Source organism: Heterocephalus glaber, unplaced genomic scaffold, assembly GCF_053883595.1.
Source record: "Heterocephalus glaber isolate CG9 unplaced genomic scaffold, H.glaber_assembly_v1.0 deba00000546, whole genome shotgun sequence".
Taxonomy (NCBI): Eukaryota; Metazoa; Chordata; class Mammalia; order Rodentia; family Bathyergidae; genus Heterocephalus; species Heterocephalus glaber.
In genome coordinates, this window is record NW_028258147.1 from 33,012,407 (window position 1) to 33,039,719 (window position 27,313).

General features: G+C 36.8%; 1 protein-coding gene across 9 annotated transcripts in view; it reads left to right on the forward strand.

The window, feature by feature from the left end:
- The window catches only part of LOC101717834 (sterile alpha motif domain-containing protein 9), a 52,209-nt gene extending 25,907 nt beyond the window's left edge, over nt 1-26,302 (forward strand). For 2 of the 9 annotated variants that reach the window (XM_087204723.1, XM_004862357.3), the window contains 2 exons: nt 16,576-16,722; nt 17,022-26,302. In XM_087204723.1, coding sequence (XP_087060849.1) covers nt 17,030-21,769 — 4,740 coding nt within the window. In that variant the 5' untranslated portion in view covers nt 16,576-16,722; nt 17,022-17,029 and the 3' untranslated portion in view covers nt 21,770-26,302. Of the gene's footprint in view, nt 1-3,234; nt 3,413-5,798; nt 6,003-16,575; nt 16,723-17,021 lie in introns of those variants that run through there. The other 7 variants (XM_087204720.1, XM_087204719.1, XM_087204718.1 and 4 more) reach the window with 7 other exon arrangements.
- Nucleotides 26,303-27,313: the final 1,011 nt, after the last annotated feature.

Here is a 27,313-nt window from a genome sequence, read left to right on the forward strand (position 1 = left end):
TAAGTGTTCTTTATATATTCTGGTCATAGGTTATATGCATTGTAAATATGGTCTGTTTAAGGACTACTTTTCATTTTAACGATGTTATTTAAAGTTCTACTTTGTGATGGAATCTCATTTATCAATTTTTTTCTTTTATACATCACGTTTTTTGTATCCTAGGAAATTCTTGCCTACTCTAAATTCATAAAACATTTTCCCTTATAATTTCTTCTTAAAGTTTTATACTTTTAGTCTTTCATATTTAGGTTCATAGATCCTTTCAAGTTATTTTTATTTATGGAAATAAAGGGTTGAGGTTAATTTTTTATATATGGATACCAGGTGTTCTAGTGCTGTTTGCTGAAAACACTTTCTCTTCCTCAGCCCTTGAATTGAGTTTATATTCTGTAAAACACTAATGTTAAATAATCTTTCAAAACTCAGTGGACCATATATGTGTGGTTCTATTTCTAGATTCTCTGCTTTATTCCAATGATCTATATGTCTTTCCTCCCGCCAACACTGCCTTGATTACTGTAGCTTTAGAGAAAGTCTTAAAATTAGGTAGTAAATGTCTTCCAACACTGTTCTTTTTTTTTCTTTCTACTTGTCTAGGTCCTTTGTACTCCTACATAACTTTTACATTTCATTATCCAAGTCTTCATTGATAGCAAGTATACACAGACCTGAATTTTTATATATACCTTGTGTTTTCTAATCCTGCTAAATTCACATATAAGTTCTAGGGGCTCCTGGAGATTTCTTAGTATTTTCTCTGTAGATGATCACTTCATCTACATATAAAGATTTTGCTTTTACCTTGCCAATCCTATCCTAATTGTGTCATTTTATTGCCAAGCTATTTTGGTTTAGGCCTATGCTTCAAAGTTTAATGGGCAGATGAAGAGTAGGCATATCTGCCCTTGTTCCCCACCTTAGGGAGAAAGCATTGTATCTTCTCCATTCATATAAGGCGTTCTTGCTGGAAGTATGGAGTACATGTCTTTAATCTGTTGAGAAGGTTCTGTTCTACTTCTAGTCTCCTGATAGCTTTTACCATGAACAGCTGCAGAATTTATTCTGATACTTTTTCTCCAACTAGTGACAGGATCATATGGCTTTTTCCTTTCCTCTGTTAAAATGATGACTTTTGGGAGTGGATCTTCCAATGCTGAACCAACACTGTCATCCCTATAATAAAACCACTTTCTACATCCTGGTAGATCTGACTTCTAATAGTTTGCTTTGTTAAACAAATTTCTATCTATGTTCATACCTTTTTCTTCTATTATCTTTATCCAGTTTTAGGATTAGCACAATGTTGATTTCCTAAAATGAGGGGAGAAGTGTTCCTCTTTTTTCTGCTTTAAATGTTTGATATAATTTATCAGTTAAAATGTGTACGAGCCTGTCATTGTCATATAGGTAGGTTTTCAAGCTAGGAATATACTTTCTTTAATAGGTGCTATTCAAATTATTTATTTCCTCCAGAGTTTCATTAATTTGTCTTCCAAGGTACTTCTTAGAAGTTGTCAAATTTGTTTCAAAAAAGTTGTAATATACTTTCTATATCCTTTTAAATTCTGTAAAATCTGTGGTAATGTCTCTTAGATCTTGATATTGTAATTTTAAAAATGTATAATTGATATTGTGTAACAGGAAGTAAAGGTGTAAAGGAGCAGGAGAAGTGGGAGGGGTAGGGGAAAGGAAAGAAGGGAAAAGAAAAATATGAGAAAAGGAAAAAAATGGAAACAAAATCTTTGCAAATAGGGAAGGGTGGAGGGGGTGAAGGGATGCCAGGGGAAGGGGAAAAAATAAGAACCAAGATACATCATGTAAAAGTACAAGATCCCAATGATGTATGTAACTGTATTTTATACCTAAAATGTACCAATAAACTTAATGGGGGGGGAAGAATCAACAAATGGGATTATATCAAATTAAAAAGCTTTGCACAGCAAAGTAAATAATCAATCCAGTGAAAAGGCAACCTATAAAATAGGAAACTTTTTGCCAGTTATTCCTCATACAGAGGACTAACATCAAGAATATCTAAAGAACCAAAAAAATCAGAGCCCCCCAAATAAAAGACCCAGTCAAAATATGGTCAACCAAAATTAATAGACACTTCTCAGAAGAAGTGCAAATAGCCAATGAATATATGACAAATAGCCATCATCACTGGCCATCAGAGAAATGCAAATTAAAACTATTCTGAGATAACATTTTACCCCAGTAAAAGTCACTATCATCAAAAAATCTAATGTCAAATACTGATGAGGATATGGGGAAAGGGAGCCCTTCTACATCTTTGGTGGGAATGTAAACTAGTTGAATCAGTATAAAAATCAGTGTGGAGATTCCTCAAAAGCCTAAAAATAGAAATTCCACTTAACTCAGCTATCCTCCTTCCAAGTGTCTTCCTGAAAGACTTACATTCATTACATTACAGAGATATATGCATACCCATGTTTGTAGCAGCGCAATTTATACTAGCTAGATCTTGGAAACAGTGTATATATCCATCAACAGGTTTTTGTATGAGCATAGTTTTCAGCTCATTCACACAAATACCAAGGCAAATGTGGTATTCATACACAATGGAGTACTATACTGTCATAAAGAGAGATAAGGTTGAGGCATTTGTAGGTAAATAGATGCAACTTGAGAACAAAATATTAAGTAAAATAAATCAAATACACAGCTCAAATATTTCATGGTTTCCCTTCTAGGAGAAACTATATTTGTGTATGTGTCTATGAAACAAAGACCAAAATAGAACAGAGATAAATAGAACGTAAAGTTCAAATACTTCACAATAGATTCTGCAAGAGTTCCCACCAGCAAGAAGGCTCAACCTTGGACTTCAAAACCTCAAAAACTGTAAAAAATAATTTTTTTCTTTATAAACTACTCAGTATTTGATATCCAATATAGCAACAGAAAATAAACTAAAACAATATTTTAATAAAAGAAATAAAGAAAAGCAAGGCAGTATTCCCAAAGGATGGATTAAGGCAGAATATCCCACAGCCAAGACAAAAGGGATCTCTGTAGCCCTCAAAACTCAAGGGCAGAGGTGAACTCTAGGTTTTACCTAAACATACCAGAAGGTGGCATAGTCACTACTAAGAAGGATTTCAGAGAAAAGACTTCTCAGAGCTGGGAAACGAAACTGAAACCTAGTCGTAATTCATTCTTCCCCTCACATACCAGGATGCCCACGCCTATTTTTTTTTTTTTTTTTCTTAGCCAGTTAGGGCTAGAATTGAGGAGGATGTAGAGGACACATAAGCTTGCGTTAAAACAAAAACAAAGAAAATATTTTTTTCTAACATCACCGGAGGAAGAAAACACAGACATCAGATGTTTTCTGCACCAAAAAAGATGTTTTTTCCTTTCTTTACATAGAAGAAATTTGAAGATCTGAGTAAGTAGAATATCTCTTTATTAATATCCTTGCATCTACAGCAGCAGTGTGTTAAATCTACTTTGCAATTAGAAAATTGAAAAATACCCCAAAACCAAAGCTAATAACATTCTAAGGCTAGAACTTCTAGACAATTTGTTGCTGCAATAGGAGTCTGCTTTGTATTAGTTGAAAATGAATCATAACATTCTAATTTTTTTCATCTTTGAAAACTAGAGGCACTTTTATGGATGAAATCCTCCAAGGTATAATTGCACCTGCAGAGAAAACAGAACATGAAAATTTATATTAATCAAAGATTAATGTAATTATCATGTATTCTAAGGAACAAGTAGTTTAGAAAACAGAACTCCTTGATAGTTTCTCAGATCTTAGTGTAAAATGAGATAAGTCTATGAGAGACAAGAGACTGACAGCCACAGGAAGACCTTGGAATTATGGTAGCTTTATTTTACTGCTAAGAATCATAGGTTTATGTTTGATTTCCCCCCAAAGCAATCCAGAAAGCAATGCATTAATATAGGAGGATTACATATCTAAATAAGAACTCCATTTACCAATGCTAGCAAATGACACAGTTAACAGTTGACAAATGTATGTGGGCTCGACTAAGTAAAAAATTGTGTTTCCATGTTTTTATACTGGTTGTGTTATAGGCCATTTCTTTAGAAATGGCTCGCCAATCAAAAGTATTCCAGGTTTTTCTTGCCTTGAACCAAGAATTGGATGAGACAAGCCAATAACGGTGCCAAAAAGTTTATTTGAAAAGTTCAGGGTGAACGAGTATGGAAGAAACCAGCTCTGTGGAGCAAACAGGTTGAACAAAGAGAAAAAGAGAGTAAAAGCAAAAGCACATGCTACATCTGAGAAACACAGAACTGGCTATCACAGAAACCTACAATAGCTGCTTTCCGTGATGGTCACTCTTCCTTTATGCCATCTACACCCCTGGAGAAGTTCTACATAGAGAGTCCTCCTGTTGCCCTGGGATCTTGTAATTGACATGTCCTGTTCATTTCTCGAGCCAGCTTTGCCATGCCCTATCTCCTATGTCAGTTGCTAATGTTGTGCCCAGATTGCGAAGTCCCAAAGACCACCAGGAGGCCGTTCTCGATGTAAGCACACGAAGGTCATTTATTCAAGCTTAAGCAGGGACTCTCAGTTGTCACCGACACAGCGGATCGAGATTGAGAGCCCCGAGTTCCAAATTAGCAGGGTTTTTATTGAGATTACAGCAAGCTTCGGTCATTAGCAGCCATATGATTGGTTAACATTTAGCAAGTATGAAGTGTAGAATTTTGATTGGCTAGTCTCATTGGGGGTTGAAGGGGATTACGTATAGGTTTTTACAAGAAAAATGGGGACAAAGGTTAGTGGTCTACTGTCACGTACTGATGGTCAGCAGACATCTTGACTCATGGTCATGACCGCCTTGTGTGGATAGTCAGCACGTTAACAGATTGTCCTATAGATAGTGGGCCTGGGACACTTGTTTCTAGGGCAAACAGATGGCTGAGTAATGAGCTTAGGAATCTTGAGTTACAGATCATGTCTTTTGTCCCAGATTAAGCACATTTAATCATTGATTTGAAAGAACAAAGGAGACTGCTCCATTTTGGACAAAATGGAGTCATTCTGGTCTCACATTAGCAAAATGGAGTCACTTTGGTCTCACACTAAGAAGCTCAGAAACAACTTTTCAGACCAACTTTTTTAAGTAGATAAAATAAAAAACTGTTATATTAGGCATTAACTTTATTCTATACCTTTTTTTTCTCCTATCCCTGGTTAGTCTTACCCTAATTTCTTTCCTTAAGGATTTTAATATAATTGCCATCTTGTTCCACTTTCTAATTACCTAAAAAACTTTTTGGAACACAAAAGGTATTAAAAATATATATCATTGGAGCCAGCTTAAACTAAATAATGTTTCCATGGCTCCAAAATAAAATAATAATAAAAATAGGGAAAATATTGATTTCTTCAAAAAAATATATATATCATTGATATGAAAAATATCTATGAACAGTGGGAAAAAACTCATTCTTCTAATGTATATTCTGCAAAAGTGGCATCTTCAACAATTTGTAAATGATTTATTGAGAGGCAAAGCTATCAAGACTCCAATAGAGGCTTTAGAGGAACCAGTGTAAAAAAGTGAAACATGTTTCATCATGATTGAAATATCCATAATTTTGGAGAGAAAAGAGTGAACTCCTTTTTATTTGGTTACTTTCTCACCCAGTGCTTAAGACCAGTTTTTTTATCCCTCCAGCCCTTATATGAGAACCTGGCTTTGCGTTTTCACACGCATATGACATGCAGTTCAGGTATAAATCAACCAATTCATCTAATCCACAACTTGGTCTCATAATCTCCCTTATAGTATATCACCTGAAGCATCAGGATTGAGTGAGTAAAACTGAGAGGCACCAGCTGATGGAGGAAGGTAAGAGGACCCCAGGAAAGTAGCCTCATAAAATGGAGCATATGATGGGACATGAGAACACCCAATATGACAGACTTGGGAGCCTGGACATAGTTAGCTGCGGAATGATCAGGGTGTTCCTGCCCTGTGAGTCATAATACTGTGAGTAAAACAGAAATGAGCCGTACTTTCAGACAAGATCAGGTGCACTCAGGGTGGTATGGATATGTGAGCTGTACTTTCAAAGTGGAGTATTTGGGACTCATCAGATTGGATTCATGTGAGATATGAGATTTTACCTACAAATGAATATTACTAGAAGAGGGTGGGATCAGGTGTTCAACATTATACTTGTTCAGTATACCATTATACCAGGTACAGTGGCACACAGCCATAATCCCTGGACTCTGGGAGGCAGGAGGATCAAAATCTTGAGTCCACCCCAGGCAGTTTAGTGAGACATTGTCTCAAAATTTAAAAAATAATAAAAAGGAAAGGTGGGAGCTGGGGATGTAGCTCAGTGTGAAGGCCCTGGGTTCAATCCCTAGTACAGTAAAAAAAAAAAAAAAAAAAAAAAAAACAAACAAGCAAACAGTGTGAATACTGCCCTTTCATGTCTCACTCCCTTTTCTTATTTATTGCTTGGTCACTTTTGAAGGAGGAAACAATGACAGACCTGTAGATTCAAGTTCTTGGTTCTTCAGTAGCTTTTTAGATGGCTGGGTCATTTCCTTTGAAGGCAGAAAGTCATTGGCCAAAAGATGTGAAAGTTGTTGCTTTTTGTGATCTTTTTTTTTTTTTGTCAGTATTTTGATTAGTTAGAGTTGTAAAAATATGATGGTAGATGCTAGAAAGTAGACCACTGGGTTGGGCCAGGCCAAGATAGGCTTTTGCACAGATAGAAAAATATCAACTCTCTCTGCTGGACTGTGGCTCAGAATCTGGTTGTGGTCTCACTGACACTAAACATATTCACATGATGTTAAAGGATCTGTAAAACATTATACCTCTCTGAACATTTCCATACATGAAGTTTAGTTTTTAAACATGGTGCAATAAATCATGCACTTCTGTCAGAAGAAAGCAGTGTTGCTTTAAGTCCAGGCCAGAAGTGACAAAAGTTACTGTAATGACCTGTGTATTGACAGACTCTAGCATTAATCAGGCTTCTAGTGCAGAAAATATGGTTAATGTGGGAGCTGTGGATGTAGCTCTAGGAGTTGAGCACTCCTGTGCACTACATGGTGGATTATGCTCCACATGTTATGGAAGGTGCATTTGAGGAAGCTACTTGTTAAACACTTCACATTTTATTTTAAAGTATAAATGAAACTCTTTTCTGGCTACCTTTTTTGCTTCTTTCCACATTTTATTTTATTTTTTATTAGTACATATGGGCAGTACATAATAATTACATTCATCATGGGGCGTTGGAACACGTATATAACACACCTTAATTTTTACTTTCCCTTCGTCTCGCCTCCTTTCCCCATTCTTCCATTTCTGAATATATTTGAGTTATTTGTAGAATAGATTTGAGTCATTTGTAGGAAAATGGGTGCACCTTGAGACTGTAAAGGTAAGTGAAGTAAATCAAACACACAAGCTTAAATATAACATGGTCTGTCTTATATGAGAAACACAAAATATGTATAATTTAAAGAGTAAAATAAAAGATGGATCATAGAAAATGGGGAGATACATCTTTTGAAAATGTGAGGGGTTCTGTCTGCATTTTTATATTAATTTTGTTGGTACATTTTACATACACAATTAAATGACACTCATTGGAAAGTCGTACATTTACATAATCTCTCTTGGTTCTTATTTTTTCCCCCTTCCCCTGCCCTCCTGTCAACCCCACCCCCACCCCTCCATATTTACATGTACTGTGTTTCCATTTTTTCATTTTCTCATATTAATTCCATTCCCTTTTTTAATTTCTCCTATCCCTCTTATGTACTCTTCCACTTTGGACCTTTTCTAATGGCTCTGAGGTGATCTCATTTTCATTATACCAGGAAGGACAACTGATTAGATCAATCCCAACACCTTAGCCCAAGTGTTACAATCAGCCACACTATAGCATCAAATACATCTTAGAGAATGACAATTTGTGGTAGTTACTAATCTATCACCTTTAAAAATGAAGGGCCTCCTTCAGGGTATGTCTCTGCTGTCACAATAGACAACATGGGCAGCAGTGTGCAGTTATAAGTCAAGGAGTCTCAGTAAGCTAGCCCCAGACCCATGAGATTCAGGCAGATTTCTCACTGCAAGTCCCAAGTTGACCTCCCTGTTCTCCTGCAGGGTTGCACTCTGCAAGGTTCTATTGCAGTTATCAGCTGCCTTTCGCCTGAAGAAAGTCCAAGTTCAGATGGAGCTGATGATCCCTCCAACTTACCAAGCACGGTGGTCTGGTGTGCCTTTATTGAAGAGATTCTCTTCACTTTTCCAGTGGGCTTGTTTTCATCAGGGAGCCTGAGAGAGGCCCTCTCTCTCTGTTGTTCACTTCTGCAGCTCAGGACAATGGCTTTTGTGTCCCCCTGTGCCTCTGCAGTGTAGAACCAAGTAGCTGCACAGCCAGAAGACCAGAGGTGGGGGTGGGGGTTGGGGGCCCGACCTGTTGTTGGAAGCCCCCGTGCGGCCAAGCTGGCAACTGGTGAGCATGCCCAGGGAGGTCCTCCTCACCCTGTCTTGGTTACAAGTTGGTGGAGCAAGCCAGAGGAAGCAGATCCCAGTCAGGCTGCAAGCACTCCACCCTCTCGGCCCCGCTAGGCTCCGCTCAGCCAAGCTGGCAGCTGGTGGGCATGTCTGGGCGCCCCCCCCCTTGGTCACAAGCCTGTCTTGGTCGCCTGCTGGTGGAGCAAGCCAGAGAAAGCAGGTCCCAGTCAGGCTGCAACCACTCAGCCCCACTAGGCCCAGCTCCCTCCCCCGTTACGTTTAATTTCTTGTTGCACCCGATGGGTTCATTTTGCTGTGCTTCCTGGGGTTGTGATCCTCATTGTCTGTTCCTAGGATGTTGTCTAAATTTTTTTTTGAGTGTTGGTTTGGTATTCACGAAGTTCCTAAGGTTCTCTTTGTCATGAAAGTATCTTATTTCTCCATCAATTTTGAAAGACAGTTTTGCAGGGTATGTCAATCTGGATTGCAAGTTGTTTTCCTTTAGGGCTTAAAATATGTCACTGCAAGCTCTTCTTGCCTTGAGGTTTTCTGTTGAGAAGTCTGCTGTGATTCTGATGGGCTTTCCTTTGTATGTGATTTCTCTAACTGCTTGTTGAATTTTGTTCTTCTGTTGGGTTTCTGGAATCTTAACTATTATATGCCTAGGTGTATATTTTTTTTTTATCATGGTGAGTTGGAGTCCTATGTGCCTCACTTATCTGTATGTCAAGTTCTTTTCCCCTACTTGGGAAGTTTTCTGCCATGACTTCTGTGAACAGGTTTTTTTTTTAATGTCATCTGCACTCCCTCCTGTTTCTTCATTGACTCCGATCAGTCTTATGTTATTCTTCTTTGTATCATCCAGCAGTTGCTGGATTGATTTCTCATGGTCCCTTACTATTTTAAAGAAATTTTTCTTCTCCTGATTACTAATTGCAATCCTATATTCTATATCTGAAATTCTGTCCTCACATTGGCTCATTCTGCTGAATAAACTTTCAGTGGCATCTTTTATTCTCCTGGAAATCTGTTTGCATCTGTTTTATGGATTCCATTTTTTTCTTATGTTGGCATTCCATCATGTTCCTCAGCTTCTCTATTTTTTTATCTGTGTCTGCTCTAGATTTATTAATCATGTCTTGCAGTATGGGCACAAACTGTTCTTATCTGAGAAACTATTTCTGATTTTATGTTTTCCCAATCCTCTTTCACTGCCAGTTCAGGGAGTCCAGGTGGTTCAGTATCATTACAACAGTTCCATCTCATTTCCCTTTGGGGTTGCCTTAGGTGATCTGAAAGTCTGATTTTGAGACTTGTTTTCATGTCTTCTCATTTCAAAAGATGCAGCCTGCTGTGCCTTTGTTGAGGCAACTTTTTGCTCACCCAGTTGTCCTCAATTCTCAGCAAGCCACCAAGCAGCCTTTTCTCTGCTGCTAACCAGTGCACTAATTCCTGGGTTCAGAATGGTTGCCTTCTGGATCCCTGCGCTGACCTGTTGTCTGGGTGGGCGTCTGGCTGGGGCCTGTGTACACTTGGGATTGTATTTAGGAGTGCCTATGGCTAGGACCTGCCCCCTATGTAGCTGTTGTCTGGAAGGGCCTTTGGCTGGGGGCAGTTCCCCCCAGTCCCTGGTGTCTGAGCAAGCTTCTGGCTAGGGTCCAGGCATACTTACTGATGGTATTGGTGTGAGCCTCTGGCTGTTGACTGTGTGCATCTTTTCCAGGTGAGCCCCTGGCTTAGGTCTGTGTGCCCAAGTGGTGGGGGTCAGGGCAGGGTCCTGGCTGGACCTGCCTGAAACCACACCATTCTGATCCTCACTGTTTCTCACTGGGATCTGAGCACACTTACCGACGGTATTGGGGTGGGCCTCTGGCTGTTGCTTGTGTATCTGTGCAGCTCTTTGATGGGTGGGCCTTTGGCTTGGGCCTGTGTGCCCAAGCCGCTGAGGTTGGGGCAGGGTACAATAACTACCACAAATTGTCATTCTCTAAGATGCATTTGATGCTATGGTGTTGCTGATTACATCACTTGGGCTAAGGTGTTGGGATTGATCTAATCAGTTGTCCTTCCTAGTATAATGAAAATGAGATCACCTCAGAGCCATTAGAGACTCAAAACCTAAGGACCAGTTACATCTGGAAGACACCTCTGAGAAGCAATCATTCCATAAGGGTTCTAAATACATCAACAAAGATACTTACAATAAGGAACTTCAAAATATCAACCCTGGAACTAAACCAAGGACAGTACCAAAAACAAAAATGAGAAGACATTTAAGCAAGTCACAAACTCAGACTTCCACCACAAAAAGTCAAATTCTGGGGGAAATCAGCTGGATCTGTGGCTGGATCTTCCTGTAGCCATGCTGCTCTGGTCCACATTGCTGCTCACTGGGATCTCCTGTCTGCATTTTTGAAATTTCAAATGGAAAGGAAAGGTGGGACAAGGCATTATTAGGTTACTTATAATACTGCAGTCTTATAAATTCAACTTAAGAGACTGATGACCTAAATTCATGGTGTGAGAAGTTTTTTTTGTCTTAATCTATCCCATGAAAATAAGAAGGTGCAGCCCAAATTTCTACAGAGTTTAACTAGAAAAAAGAGTATTCCACTTCAAGTTCTGGAAATAAGATTTATAAAGCATTTTCTTAGACTTTCACCTGAAAAGAAACACATGGGATATTATGGCTTGTATTTAGAAGTCCCCTCAAAGCCTCATGCAGTCATAGGTGGGGCTTTTCAGAGGTGGCTGAATCTAGAGTGTGTGACCCTGGGATTGATTCATGGTGCAATGCTGGAATCAGGGCACTAGAATTAAGAATGTGAGTGGTATCCACCCTCAGGGTGGGTAGCCAGGGTAGAGTATAAGGAACAGAAAGAGCTATGATCATCTCTTGCTTCCTTTTGCCTTCTTTTGTGTGCCATGAACTGGTTCTCCTCTGAGATGCCCCTATGACAAGCCACTCTGCCTTGGAGGCAGCCAGTTATGGACTGAAACCTCTACAAACCATGATCTAAATAAACCTTTCCTCCCTTAACTTGTGGATGTTGAATATTTTGTCTCAGCAATGAGAGAAAAGTAACCAAGATATGAGATGAATAAGAAAATTAATTTGAAAGTTTTATAGATCTTTTTGGTACTGAACTATATAACACAAAGTGTTAGGCATTGTAAAGTAGAGATAACTGGACCTAATATATAGAGCTAAAGTTTAAAAACTATTTCTAAAATACATAAATATGAAATATAACTTTTCAAATTTCAAGGTAATATATAATTACACTTAGTGTATCTAGGTAATATATAATTAGTGTTTTAAGATACTCTCACCCAATATTAGGTACTGGTATTTTAATTTGTAAAGTTATAATTTGTTTAAAAGTGACTTCATTTTAACATCCACTGATGTAGGTTAGTAATATAAATTCAGATTTAAAGAATGGTGGGTAAATAATTCATGTAATATTTCTCAACTGTGGAGAGTTTGGTACATTTTGAAAAGAGTGATTTAACTTCTGAGTACCAGAAAATGAGTTCATTGCCTGGTGACACTGGAAGAGAATTAATGATATACCTTATTAGTGGTGAAGTAAATAATTTTGAAATAAAGTTTTAGAGAAAAAATTTTAAATCATCAAAAATCAACTGTGGTTAGGATGTAGAGGTCAATAACTAATCCTGTAAACTGAAATCAAAGTAATAAATATTTAGTAAAATTAGATATTCAGAATTAATCATTATCCTTGATTTATAATACATCATCTTTTTGCCATGTAACTATCTCTTTTATTTTGTTCATCTATTTATTTTATCATGTATTTTGAAGGCATCACTGGCTTTTTACATCAAGTATAACTTATGTGAAATGAACAAATTTTAGTAGAGTTCTATGAAGTTTCTCTCTATCTACCTCTGTGTAACCACCTGCAACTAAGTGGAGCATAACACTAATTTTGTCATAAAGGTGCATAACCTTGGGTCTGTTGGGCCCACATTTATTCTTTAGAATATTTATACTGATGAATTATTAATTTTATGAGTTTATTATATTAAACAGTGAGTACTTAACAGGAAAAGAAATCACAAAAATAAAGTATTGAACTTTTAATATTTGTTGTTTATAAAAAAGCATCAAAATTTTCAACATCAACTGTGTTTTGGTGTACAGTCTGAAAATGAATGGCAGAAATAAATTCTTATATGAACCACAATGAAAATACTAATAGCACTTTATAAAAAAATAATCTTTATTTCAATTATCACACCTAAGGCAGTCTGTACACAAGACAACTGCATGTTCCATGCACATCTGTCACTTAGACTGACAGCACATGTGTTTGCATTCCTGGCCTTTGTATAGGACATACTTTACATCTCATTCGTCTTGCTGTTTTGTCAGGACTTTCTTATATAGTGTGTAATTAACAAGAATATAAAATGTCAGTAAAATACAGTATTCTTAATATGTATTGTGCATTTAGAATAGACACCAACATTTTCATATCAGCTGTGTACTTGCTTACAAAACCTAAAAGATAGCATAAGAAATAAATTCTAAATGAACTACAATAGGACTTACCAAAAGAACTCTACAACAAAAATAAATTTTCTTCAATTGTCACACCCAAGCCAGTCTTCACACATGCCAACTGTGTGTTCCATGCACACATCTCACTTACACTGACAGCACATGTGCTTAGCTTTCCCTTCCTATGTGGCAGTCTTGTCACCTGTCTTTTCTTCCTGTTTTGTCAGGAGCTTTCTACTATATTGTACAACATGCACTTAGCAGGGAAATAAAATATCAATAAAATAAAATATCAAATATGTAATGAATGCTTAGAATAGACATCAATTTTCACATTAGCTATTTACTTGCTTACAAAAACCTAAGAGACAATATCAGAAATAAAGAACTATGTGAACTACAATGTAAACACAAAGTCTACCACAGAAAAAACCTTTGCTTCAACTGTCACATCAAGGCAGTCTTCACACATGACAGCAGCACGTTCCATACACAAGTATCACTTACACTGATAGCATGTATGTTTTGTTTTCCTGTCCTTTCTTGTAGGGTACAGTTGACATATTTTTGGCTTTCATGTTGTCATTTGTGTTTGTGTTTGTGATGTTTGTAGGTGTTTGTGATGCTGCACCTGCCTGTTCACCTGTCAGCTCACCTGTGTGCTCCATAATTTTTTTCATAGTTCCCTTGGCAGAAACATTTTGTTTTTCCTCTCTTATAAATGATCTCTTGTGAGTTCCATTCACAACCCTCTAAGAAAATTTCTCCAAAATATTTTGTACTTATTTTCTTTGTAAACTATCAAACTATGCCACAAATGTTTATGATTGAGTAAAATACAACCATTGTCCAGTGCTTTGTGTTTCAAGTGACATCATAATTGTTGTATAACATCAACAACATCTACTCCACCTTTGGTTTTGTTGTAGAAAGTTTTCGTATCAGGCTTCTGTTTTGTCAAAGTTTCCCAATCAATATTTCTATTATGGTGCAATGTTGACATCAGCAGTACCAGTTTGTTTTTCTTTGCCATATACGAGGCCAATGTAAATCTTCCTGAAATCCAAAGATTGCACTATAAAATTCTGTTTTGAAATTGCAACATTTCATTTGGAATTTCTGCTTTGTTCCTGCATACAGTTCCTGTGTTGGTCAACTTGTATTCTGTTAGCAAATTAACATCAATTGGAAACTGGTAAACCAATTGTCAAATGTCACATTCTGACTAGTTTGGGAGATGGGAAAAACAAATCTGTTCACATATCATTTGGTTTACTACTATACAAAAAAAGGACCTGATGGTTCATTTCCAGGATAAATGTCTAAAATCATTGTAAGTCTTCACATTTACAAGGGCAAAAATTTTTACACTATGTTTTGACTCATGACTTTTCCATAAGTCTTTTACATTCCTGCAATTACCATGAGAAATCTCTGCTAAGTACAGCAGGCTTATGAATGCTTTCAATTCAGATAGTGAGATGTCATAATAAATACATTTTTGAATATGGATATTGGTGTATACAGAATATTTTACTTACATTTCAGACTTTTTGTATTTTACAGCATCTTGTAGCATTTTGTCTGTTACAATATCCATCATTGAATGACAGTGCTGCATTCTGTCCAACATATTTCACCTCTGTCAAGACCCTCACTATATTTTTGGACCTAGTTCTAACATTGGATCATTTCATTTGGTTGTGTAGCCATTTTGCAACATTTCAACTAGTCAAATATGTATTGACATTGCTATCTTCTTTATCATCTGAATCAAGGACATCTGCATTCCATGTGTCTATCAGTCAATTCCTGCTCATTTCACTATCACAGGAACTTTGGCTTACATGGACAATGTTAAAGTCATCATCATCATCACACACCCACACCACTCTTCTGTTATGAAAAGATTTATTTTACCATAAAGGATCATTTTCATCATCCATGCATGGGTAATATGATGATTCACTTTTGACCTCCAAGAAAACTTGGTAAATCTAGTTTTTCATATGCCATTGTACTGAATTGGGCTACTTATATCAGAAGATGTTTTAAAATTTTTGTTTGTTTGTTTGTTTTTAACAAATCCTGCAGTGATGTGGGTCTGTTGGACCCTTTGCAATGCTCAGGTAAACATACACAAAACCAGTTAGATGAAGCATAATGTGGGTAAAATTCCTGCTTTACCACTTTGGTACCTGTGCACACACCTTGCTGTTAATCATACCAAGTAGGTAAACACATAGACTGATTCCTGCATTCCCTCAGGGAAAGGTACTGAGATGCACAGCTAGTTACCATTATGCTCAAGTACAAAATTACAGTAGAAAAGTAAGAAATGGGTCCACTGGACCCAGTATTATGCTTGGAAGGCTAAAGATCTTGGGCCCTTTGCCAGAAAATATCTCCCACCAACATGTAACCAATGTTCTGAGTTCCATGATTCCTGTTTTTGAACTTCACATAAGTGAACTCCTACAATATATTTTCTGTCAAATGTTTTCCTCTACATCAGTACTTTACTATTTTCATTAGAATTGTTGAACCACACAGTAGGTATATATTTAACTTTATAAAAACTGTCAAATCATTTCTCAAAGTAGCTGAAACAATTTATATTCCCACTAGTAATGTCTGAGAACATCATTAACTCCACATCTTCACCAGCATTTGCTGGTTACCAGTCTAGTTACCAGTCTTTAATTTTAGCCATTTTAGGAAGTATGTAGTGTTACCTCATTGGGGTTTGATTTTGTCTATCCTGATGGTTAGAGATTTGGGAACAGTTCTAGATTCCAAGATTTAGCTGTACGTGGTGGCACACCCCTATAATCCTAGCTACTTGGGAGGCTGAGGAAGGATCATCACAAATTCAAGGCCAACTAGGCAACTTAATGAGAGCCTATCTCAAAATAAAACTAATAAAATAAATAAAAGAGCTGGGGAGATGAGAATGTGGCTCAGTGGTAGAGTGTCCCTGAGATCAATACTTGGTACTGCAAAAAATTACATATAAATTTGGCAACTTCCCTAATCATTTTTCTTGTTGCAGGGGCATTTTGGTGACCTCTGTGATGTACTACTTCACATATAATTTATTATTGTCAAATAGTGTTATTTTGCTAGTTGGTTAAAGTGTAGAAAATTTACCTTCATCTGTATGCTCATTGAGGTCTATCAGAGGTTCAGCAGATAGAAAATATATTTGTTCTACTCAAAAGGGTTCAGAGAGGTGTGTTTGGCCACAGCTATAGGTCGTTAATTAGCCTGATATGCTACTTTGGGTTTTATTTATTTTTCTTGAGTAAAGGATACAAAGGATCACAATGGTTTTGCCAGTGAGTGACCCAATTAATACTTCAGACCTATTAAATCTTTCATGTGCATCTCATGAATATTTAATGTGTATTTGGCCCTTCTTTTCCTTCCCAGTTATGCTTAATAATCATATACTCTATTTGGTTCATTTATGTTTATCCTAACATATTTCACAAATTATGTGTTTCTATATTTCATATATTCCTTTTCCTTACTTTCTAGAACAGAATTGAATATTTATGAATAGCACAGCAAAGATGCATTATAACAAACAACCACAAATAAGGATGAAACATCTCTAAATATACTCATTGGAAGTATCCCAACATATACTATGTGAATAAAAGCAAGTAAAGAGAATTGTACATGGTATGCTACCATTCATGTGAGATAAAAGTGCTTGTGCATTTGTATTTGAGGATGTTTTTCTGGAAGGGCGTACAAGGAACTAGTAATAGAAACTTTTAAACTTTTGTAACACACATATATAAACCTATCGAAAAATTTATTGGTTTTTGTTTGTTGGTTGGTTGGTTGGTACTGGGGATCGAACTAAAGACCTTCCACTTGTGAGGCAGGCATTGGCACTACTGAGCTAACTCCCTGGCCCTATTGTTTTAAAATTTTACTTGTAAAATACCAAATGATTTTTCTTTTTCTATATACAGGTATCACAATGGCAGAGCAACTAAACCTTCCAGAAAATACAGATGAATGGACAAAAGAGGATGTAAACAGGTGGTTAGAGAGTCATAAGATTGACCAAAAACATAGGGAAATTTTGATGGCACAAGATGTGAGTGGAGCAATCTTGAAGTGGCTAAATAAAAGCCATCTTGTTGATATGGGCATAACACATGGACCAGCTATCCAAATAGAGGGACTATTCAAAGAATTGCAGAAGACATCTTCTGAAGATCCTATTCAGACATCCAAGAGGGAGAAAAGCAGTAAAAATATTCCTACAAAGCAATCTTTGATGCAAAAGGAAGGTAGAGAGACTTCAAAGCAAAAGCAAAAGGACAAAGAGATCTCAGATATGGATAATGCTTCTAAAGTGAGTCCAGCTGCCAAACAGTCTAAATCACTAAAAAATGAGCCCATGGAAAATCCACCAGATGACATGCCACAACCAACATGTACCCCATATCCTTTTAATACATTCAGTGATCCATATCGCTATAAATTGCATTTCATCCTGCAGCCTGAAACAGGACCACAAAATCTTATTGATCCAGTACATGAGTTCAAAGCACTGAAAAATACTGAAACAGCCACAGAAGAGGATATTAAGATGAAATTTACCAATGAGACCTTCCGTTTTGCTTCAGCTTGTATGAATTCACGTACCAATGGCACTATTCATTTTGGAGTTGAAGACAAACCCCATGGCAAAATTGTTGGCATAAAAGTCACCAGTGTCACCAAAGAAGCCCTAATTGACCACTTCAATTGGATGATCCATCAGTATTTTGAAGCACATCAGGTCCAACAAGCAAAGAAGTGCATCCGAGAACCAAGATTTGTAGAAGTTTTACTGCCAAATAGCACTGTATCTGACAGATTTGTTGTTGAGGTGGATGTTGTTCCACAATTCTCTGAATGTAAACATGACTATTTCCAGATCAAAATGCAAAACTGTAACAACAAAGCATGGCAACAAAGTTCAAAATACTCAGTCTTTGTGCGAGATGGTCCCAACTCTAAGAACATCTTAAAAAATAAAGCTGATTTTAAAGCTTTTCAGTTAGATTTAAAAACAGTGGCAGTATCTAGAAAAGAAGCAGAAGAAAAATGCAAACAAAAACCAAATAAAAACAGTAGTGAGGGATCAAAGCTGGTTACTCTGTTGACAGGAAATGAAGACTTATTAGATAATTCATACTATGACTGGTACATTCTTGTAACAAACAAATGCCATCCAGATCAAATAATACACTTAGATTTCATAAAGGAAATTAAATGGTTTGCTGTGTTAGAGTTTGATTCTGAGTCCAAGACAAAAGGAGTTCTCAAATCTTTCAAAGAAAGCCGAGCAGCAAGCCTACACTCTCCAAGTCAATTCATAGAAGAAAAAATCACATTAAATGAGAAGATTTCTAGTTTGAATCTTTACCAGAAACCCAGCTGGATTTTCTGCAATGGCAGGTCAGACCTTGACAGTGAAAAATATGAACCCTTAAATCCAGTTGCCTGGCAAAAAGAAAGAGCTTCTGAAGTCAGGAAACTGGTTTCATTTCTTACACATGAAGACATAATGCCAAGAGGGAAGTTTTTGGTGGTATTTCTATTACTGTCTTCTGTGGATGACCCAAGGGATCCCCTCATTGAGACATTCTGTGCCTTCTACCAAGATCTCAAAGGAATGGAAAATATATTGTGTATTTGTGTAAAATCAAACATATATCAGGAATGGAGAGACCTACTTGAAGCAAGATTAACAAATAAGAAAGATGAACTATCAGACAAGTGTATTTCTGCTTTAAATCTTGAACAGATAAACGGCACTATTCTTAAACTAAAATCTGTAACTCAGTCTTCAGAGAGACTTTTGCCATCTATTTGTTCATCTACTGTCCTTCTGAAAAAGGAAGAAGATATGACTGCTCTGGAAATTCTCTGTGTAAATGAATGTGAAGGTACACTCTTACACAAAGACAAAAATAAGTTACTGGAATTCAAGGCTTCAAAAGAAGAAGACTTCTATCGAGGTGGCAAAGTATCATGGTGGAACTTCTACTTTTCTGAATACTATTTCTCACCTTTTGTCAAAAGAGACAGATATGAAAAACTTGAAGAAATGATTCAAAATGCTGCAGATTCTTCTAAACCAATATGTGCCAAAATCATTCATTTGTTCCATCATCCAGGCTGTGGGGGCACTACCTTGGCCATGCATATTCTGTGGGAACTAAGGAAGAAATTCAGATGTGCTGTACTGAAAAACCAGACGGTGGATTTTTCTGAAATTGGAGAACAAGTGACTGATTTAATCACCTATGGGGCAACAAATAATCAGGAATACTTACCTGTACTGCTCCTTGTTGATGATTTTGAAGAACAAGATAATGTCTATCTTTTGCAGAGTGCCATTCAAAAAGCTGTAGCTCAAAAATACATTCGATATGAAAAACCTCTAGTGATCATCTTAAATTGCACAAGATCACAAAATCCTGAAAAAAGTGCAAAGATCCCAGATAGTATTGCCCTAAAACAGAAACTGACCTCCAAAGAACAGATAGCTTTTGAGCTTAAATTGAAAGAAATTAAAGAACAGCATAAAAACTTTGAAGATTTTTATTCCTTCATGATCATGAAAACAAATTTTAATAAAGAATACATTGAAAAGGTGGTCAGAAATATTCTGAAAGGACAGAATAAGTCCACCAAGGAAGCAAAGCTTTTTTCTTTTCTGGCTCTTCTTAATTCATATGTGCCTCATACCACCATTTCACTATCACAGTGTGAGATGTACTTAGGAATTGCAAACAAGACAGCTTTCTGGGGAACAGAAAAGTTTGAAGACAAGATAGGCACCTACTCTACAATTCTAATAAAAACAGAGGTGGTGGAATGTGGAACCTACTGTGGAGTGCGCATCATTCACCCTTTGATTGCAGTCCTCTCCCTGAAAGAATTGAAGAAAAGCTATGATGTGGATAAAAGTCAAATTGTGCTGGATATGCTAACAGAAAATTTGTTCTATGATACTGGCTTAGGAAGAAGCAAATTTTTCCAAGATATGCAAACACTACTGCTCACAAGACAGCGGAATGAACGAGAAGGTGAAACAGGAACCTGGTTTTCCCCTTTTATTGAAGCATTACATACAGATGAAGGAAATGAGGCAGTTAAAGGTGTGTTGTGCCAAGGTATCGAGAGGTTTAAACCAAATGCATTCATTTGCCAAGCCTTGGCAAGACATTTCTACATTAGAGAGAAAGACTTTAACAGTGCTCTTTATTGGGCAAATGAAGCAAAAAAGATAGAACCTGACAACTCTTATATCTCAGACACACTGGGTCAAGTATATAAAAGTAAGATTAGATGGTGGATAGAGGGCCCTGAAAGAAACAGGGACATTTCAGTTGAGGATCTAACCGATCTTTTGGAATTAGCAGAACATGCCTCAGATGCATTCAAAGAATCTCAACAGCAAAGTGAAGATAGAGAATATGAAGTGAAGGAAAGATTGGGTCAGAAGTCAAAAAGAAGGTACGACACTTACAACATTTCTGGTTACCTAGGGGAGATAGAAGTGGGGCAATACACAATCCAGATTCTCCAGCTGGTTCCTTTTTTTGACAAACAAAATGAACTCTCTAGAAGAGCTATGATCAATTTTATATCAGGAAGTGGTGATATTCCAGGGGATCTAAATGAATTTAAATTAGCTCTCAAGAAATTTATTCCTTATCTTACTACTTTGCGGTCCTCTTTAAAAAAGTCCTTTGATTTTTTTGATGATTATTTTGTACTTCTAAAACCCAGGAACAACATTAAGCAAAATGAAGAGGCCAAAACTAGGACAAAGGTAGCTTTATATTTTAGGAAATATATAGATGTATTTGGTCCATCAGGAGAATCACAAAACAGAGATCTTGAATCAAAGCTCAGTTTGCCACTTCAAGTAGAGAGGAATCGGAGAAGCTTAGAAGCTTTAAAAGCAGACAAGTTTTCTGGGCTTTTAGAATATCTTATCAAAAGTCAGGAAGATGTTGTAAGCACCATGGAATTTATAGTGAACAAATACACTTTTCTCCTTGAACAATGCATTGTCAGAATGCAGTTAAAGGAAAAGCAAAATTTCATCTTGGCCAACATCATTCTCTCCTGTATTAAGCCTACCTCCAAATTAGTGAAGCCAATTAAAAAACTGAAAGATCAGCTTAGAGACATCTTACAACAAGTAGGAACAACTTACAGATTTTCAGAGCCTTATTTCCTAGCTTCACTCTTATTCTGGCCAGAAAACCAACAACTAGATCAAGATTCTAAACAAATGGGAAAATATGCTCTATCACTGGAAAAGTCTTTCAGGGGACAATATAAACACATGCATCGTACAAAGCAACCAATTGCATATTTCTTTCTTGGAAAAGGTACCAATATGAACAGACTTGTCCACAAAGGAAAAATTGACCAATGCTTTGGAAAGATGCCTGATATTAATTCCTTGTGGCAAAGTGGAGATGTATGGAAGGATAAAAAAGTCCAAGAACTTTTGCTTCGTTTACAGGGACGAGCTGAAAATAATAATTTATTCATAGAGTATGGAATCAATGAAAACATCACAATACCCATCACACCTGCTTTCTTGGGTCAACTTAGAAGTGGCAGAAGCATAGAAAAGGTGTCATTTTATCTGGGATTTTCCATTGGAGGCCTTCTTGCTTACGACATTGAAATTGTGTAAGACCCTGGTCTTCTTCCTCCAAGAATGTGATTTTAGTACCACCTAATTTTTTTTAGATCCAAGACCCATACTTTAAGATGGGAATTTTATAGATATATCCCCTGGATTTTCAACCTTGTATAAACAACATTAAATTTTCTCTTATATTAGCCATATTATGAGTCCCACATAGATTATAGTGGAGAAGGAAGGAATGAGAGATGTGTGAAGGTAGCAAGTCTCTTTCTTGGTTTGAATAACACCATCTAAGCAGCTATGGATGGAATTAGTAGAGACAAGCTAGTATGTCACCCACACAAAACCCTACTATTCCCCCTAATCACCCTGCTGTGACAGTTAATCCTGATATGTCAACTCCACTGGATTAAGAAAGACTAGCAGATTAGAGGAGCACACTACTGAGTGCCTGGGTGGGGCTCAGAGGCATAGCCTTGAGTACTATAGATGGCTCCTCCCTGTTCCTCTCTGGTATTGTTCCCCTCCTCTGCTCCCTGACCACTGTGAATTAAACAGATTTGTTCTGCCACACTCTCTGCCATGATATTTCTGATTTGGGGCCAGCTGGCTATGAACTGAATATTCCCAATCTGTGAGCTAAATTAAAACTTTCCTCCTTTAAATTGTATCAGGTACTGTGTTCAGCAATAGGAAAGCTGACAAATACACCTCCCAAGGAATGGACTGAGGACAATTATCTACTTTCTTGTCAAGTGTGAAATTTTTTCAGAATAGGAAAAAATAATTTTGGTCCTAAGACATACTATCTAGAAAAAGCTTTCTTACAGAAAACAAAATCTCACACTGAGAGGTCTACTGACCAAGTAAATTATAATATATCATGTGCTTGACACTCAAGGGTCTTCCAAAATAGAGGACCAAACAGTTCTCTACAGATTACACCCACAGAAGCCAGCAGACATTACCAAAGTAGGCTGAGAATTAGATTTCTTCTTCTTGCAGTACAAGGCAGTCAAGCAATTTATCTCTAAAGCTAGTGAGCATATAAATCCCAAGCAAATAGAAAAATTCACCCAAACTCCAAGGGCTAATGAACAGAAAGGCTCCTGTGAAAAGACTAATGATGATCCAAACATACTGGCAGAGACAGATCTTGTTTCATTTGCTGTGTCCTCACGTAGATAGGCAGAAGGACAGAGGATGAACATTTCCATCATACTTCTTTTATAAAGTCATCAATCCCTTTCATGAGGGCTCATTAATTAAATCACCTCTTAGGGAGCTCTTAACACTATCACAAGGGTGACTACATTGGAGCATATGAATTTGGAGAGGACCTGTTCAGATCATAACAAAAAGTGAAATTAAAAACTTCACGGTTTATTCTTCCATAAGCCAGACATTATTGTGTAGTGTATCTCCAATTCTGATACATTCCTGGGAAAGAAGTCTCTCAGAAATTAATAGCAAAGAGAAGATCATTTCTTTTGTATAGAATAACTTATTTGTCTAAAGAAGATTATTTTATTCCTTCTTCATTTTTACAACACTTGATCCTCCAAAGTTCTTTCTGCCACACAACTTAGAATGTTCCAAAAGTGTTCTTAGGCACTGAAATATGTATAAGTTTCATTTTCTGTATTATCAAGAAACTCATCTCCAATTAAAATGTGTACTATTATTCTGTATTCTTTTTTATATTTTAAGAGTTCAATATGTAAGTACACCACCATCATAATATAGCCAAATTTCAATTTATATTACAGCCTGTGTAGCTTGACAGCCCTATGCTACCTCTGAAAACACCCAAGCAAGTCAAAAGTACCTTTTGTTTCCTTAGTGGAAAGAGAGAATTTTTACCAAGAAATCCAAAAACTCACCCTTGATATGTTATCATTATCTCTTCCCAATTGCTGTAAATAGGGGTATGTTAGTAGTTCACTTAGGATGAGCATCAAGGTTAAAGTCTTGATAAGAAACATAACACATTTAAAATGAGTCATTTGAGCTGAAGATGTAGATGTAGCTCAGCTGTAGAGTATTTGCCTAGCACGCATGAGGTCCTGGATTCAATTTCCAACACCACAAAATAATATCAAATGAAAAGAAAGCATTTGAGGAGAGTTTAATAAAGGAATTATTTGTAAGAGCATGGTATGGGATAGAGAAATATCAAGGGATAAATCATGCTCCAGGACTAGCTAATAATATCAGGAGACCCTACTCTCACTATGCATAAAGGAGCAAGAGAAGAGTACTTTTAACAGAAGAAAGAGCTTTCTGGAAAAGGCTGCCTAATAGGAGTCATGATCTTTAATTGTGGGAAGCAGCTGGTCTCAGGTGTCTTGCAAGAAAAAAAGCACTGGAGGAATCAATAACAACCTCACTCTTCTCCCTCTAATCTCCTGCTGTGCTTCCCATTGGCCCAAATTCAACCAGAAACCAGAGGGCAAGGGGGATAAAATCCATAAGGGCCAGCAGGGTACAAAAAAGAGAGACATCCATAGAGGTACAAACAAGATACCCAGTGCCATATCCCTGAAATTCTAATTTCTACAACCATAGCCAACACCATGTAAGATGGCATTGACACATGAACTTAAAAAGTAAATTCCTTTTACTACCTTAAAGTGATAATGACAACTTAACTCAGTTGTGATCTTTACTCATTCATCTAATCGCTTTCTGATTTTTAGTAAAGCAATTGAAGTTTGCCCAAATGGTGGATTTCAGAGCCCAGCACCTAAAGCTATTGGTCAATTAAACTCTCCTCCATTAGAAATCTGTAAACTGCATTCTTATGGTTGTCACAAACATAAATAAAACATTTCAAATGTAGGATATAAATGGATCACATTTACTACTTAATGGTTGCATGCTTTAAAACTAATTGAATTTTGTCTGTTTTTAGCTATCATTCCTAACATCTACCTGCTTCCAATTTATAGAAGTTTTGTGCATATTTCAGAAGAGCTTTGAGCTCCAAAGAAAGGGGTTTACTTTCAACCATCCTTATACCACATGGAAAGTTTTCAGATGTATTTGAACATGGTATGCAAATTCTTCAAGATAGGAAATGAGAAGAGTTCTGTTCAAGATAGCTCAACTGCATTCTCTTATACTGATGTTTTTATTGTTATTGTTGTTGTTATTATTGTTTTATGTTTATATGTTATATTCTTACTCCCTTGGGGATGCTATAATAATATTCTAAGGTTAAAATTTTGTTTCACCTTTTCACAAGATTTTTTTTAAAGTTCTGTTAGTCCAAATCCACAAAAAAGCAGATGCCAAAAGAGAAATAAATGTCCAAAGATCCCTAGCTTGAGTGGGGCTTTGGGTTTGATCTTCAGCACTGGAAAGAAAAAGTGCAAGAAAAAGTGCTATTAGGGAGAAAGCCTAGGAGTGAAAATTGGGGATCTGATCGACATGAATATTTCTAACCATTTCTAACCTTCCTTCTCTCCTTCACTTGGGCTGTCTATATATTTTTGTCACTAACTACTGATACATATAGATATAGATAGGTAGGTAGATAGATAGAGCCATGTAAATGGAGAGAGAGAGACAAGAGAGAGAAAGAGAGAGAGAGAGAGATTCACATACTTTTGATTCTGTTTCTCTGGAGAACACTGACTAATACCACCCAGGAACAAAAACGTCAACCATCAAAGGAGTTCTATGTCTCCCAAAACCATCTTTTCTTAGTATGCTTGTTGTGATCAGTCTTTGGCTTAGAAGCTCATGGAATGTGTGGCCTTGTTACAAATTTTCAGTTGGATTTCAGAACCCAGCACCTAAAGCCATTGGTCAATTAAACTCTCTTCAATTAGAAATCTGCACATTGCATTCCTATGGTTGTCACAAACACTAAACACAAATAAAACATTTCAAATGTAGGATTAAAATGGATCACATTTACTAAGACAAGTTGAATGCTTATCTGAAGAGCTTTATTGTTTCAATAAATGTTTCTATAGAAAGCTCTAAGCTTTTTCTGAAGAAAAAGAAACCTTACCATTAATACAAAATCATGATATAGAAAAAAAGATATATAACTATACTGGGGAAGAAAGAAGCTGATCTTCACATAGTTCAAGTTTATTGCCTCATGTTAATGACTAGAAAGAGAAGTAAGGATGATATAAAACAAGAAAAATTAATGTTATGGCTTGTATCTGGATATCCCCCAAAGTCTCATGTGCTCATAGGCAGGGATTTTCAGAGCTGGCTGGATCTAGGGTGTGTGATACTGGGATTAAGGGTGTGTGGTACTAAATTAGCCCATTGATTGGAATTGGGTGTAGCTAAATGGATTTACTGAAGAGAGAAGTCCCATCCTGGGTATGGGTGACACCACTCAAAAGGTTTTCAGTCTGGATGAGATAAAAGGAAAAGACAGATTAGCTGCTGTTGCTGTTGCTGTTGCTGTTGCTAGCTGCTTTCTTCCTACTCAGCTTTGGACTGTTTCTCCTCTGCAATGCCTCTCTGCCATTCCACCCTGCTTTGGAGCCAGCTGACAATGAACTGAAACCTCTACAAATTGTGAACTGAAATAAAACTTTCCTCATTTAACTTGTGGGTGTCAGGTGTTTTGTCCCAGCAATGAAAAAGTAACTAAGACATTAACTATTCCCAGAAATGAGCTATTTACTGCATTCTTTTATTGTATTTCACACACCAGTATATTCTACAGTCTGAAGCAGGGCTTTAGAATTTGAAGTTTGTGAGCAAATCCACACAGAGGATAAACAATTAAAAATAATAGGCAGAAATGTAACAATAATGTTCTTTTAATTTACTTCAGCTGCATTAAATACTACATCAATAGTCTGAGTAATTAAATAATAATAAACCCTCTTGCCATTTGCATTCTCCTGAAAGCAAATTTTGACTATTTTCACTCATCCAGCAGGTTCTCTAATCTTCATAGGGTTTATTGTCCATCCTCTGGGGCATCTATTTATCAAGCCTTCCAATATACCAGGCATGCCACACTCATATGACTCAATTAGCACAATATCATCAATATAGGGGATCAAAGTAATGTTTCACAAGATGTCTAGATCTATTTAGGTGATCTATAACTAAGACCTCAAGATTTTAAAGAGCTCTGGGGCAAAACTATTAAAGTATATTGTTGTCCACTTCTGATTTTATTTTCTGATACTGGGGCTAGGATATAAAGTATTGGCTAAATAAATGATCTCATGACTTTTACTTATGGTTATAGCAAAGATGCCATATCTGTAAAGGCAGCTACAATTACAGCTACAATTTTGTTGAGTTTATAGTAATTTATTATTTAGGGGAGCTCTTATCAACTTCAGATAGTAAGTATTATAGAGATTTTTCTGACTATGATGCAATAAAGTTCAAGTGGATGATAAAATTTACTAAATTAAAAACACCTCTATAATTTATGTGGGGTATAAACTATAAATCATAGTTTGGCATGTGTAATTCCAGATAGGAGCCCAAGTCAGGAAGTTCCCAAGTTCAAGGCTAGGGATACTTAGCAAGACCCTGTCTCAAAATAAACAAAAAGCTGAAGGTATTGTAGCTTAGTCAGCATGCACAAGGCCC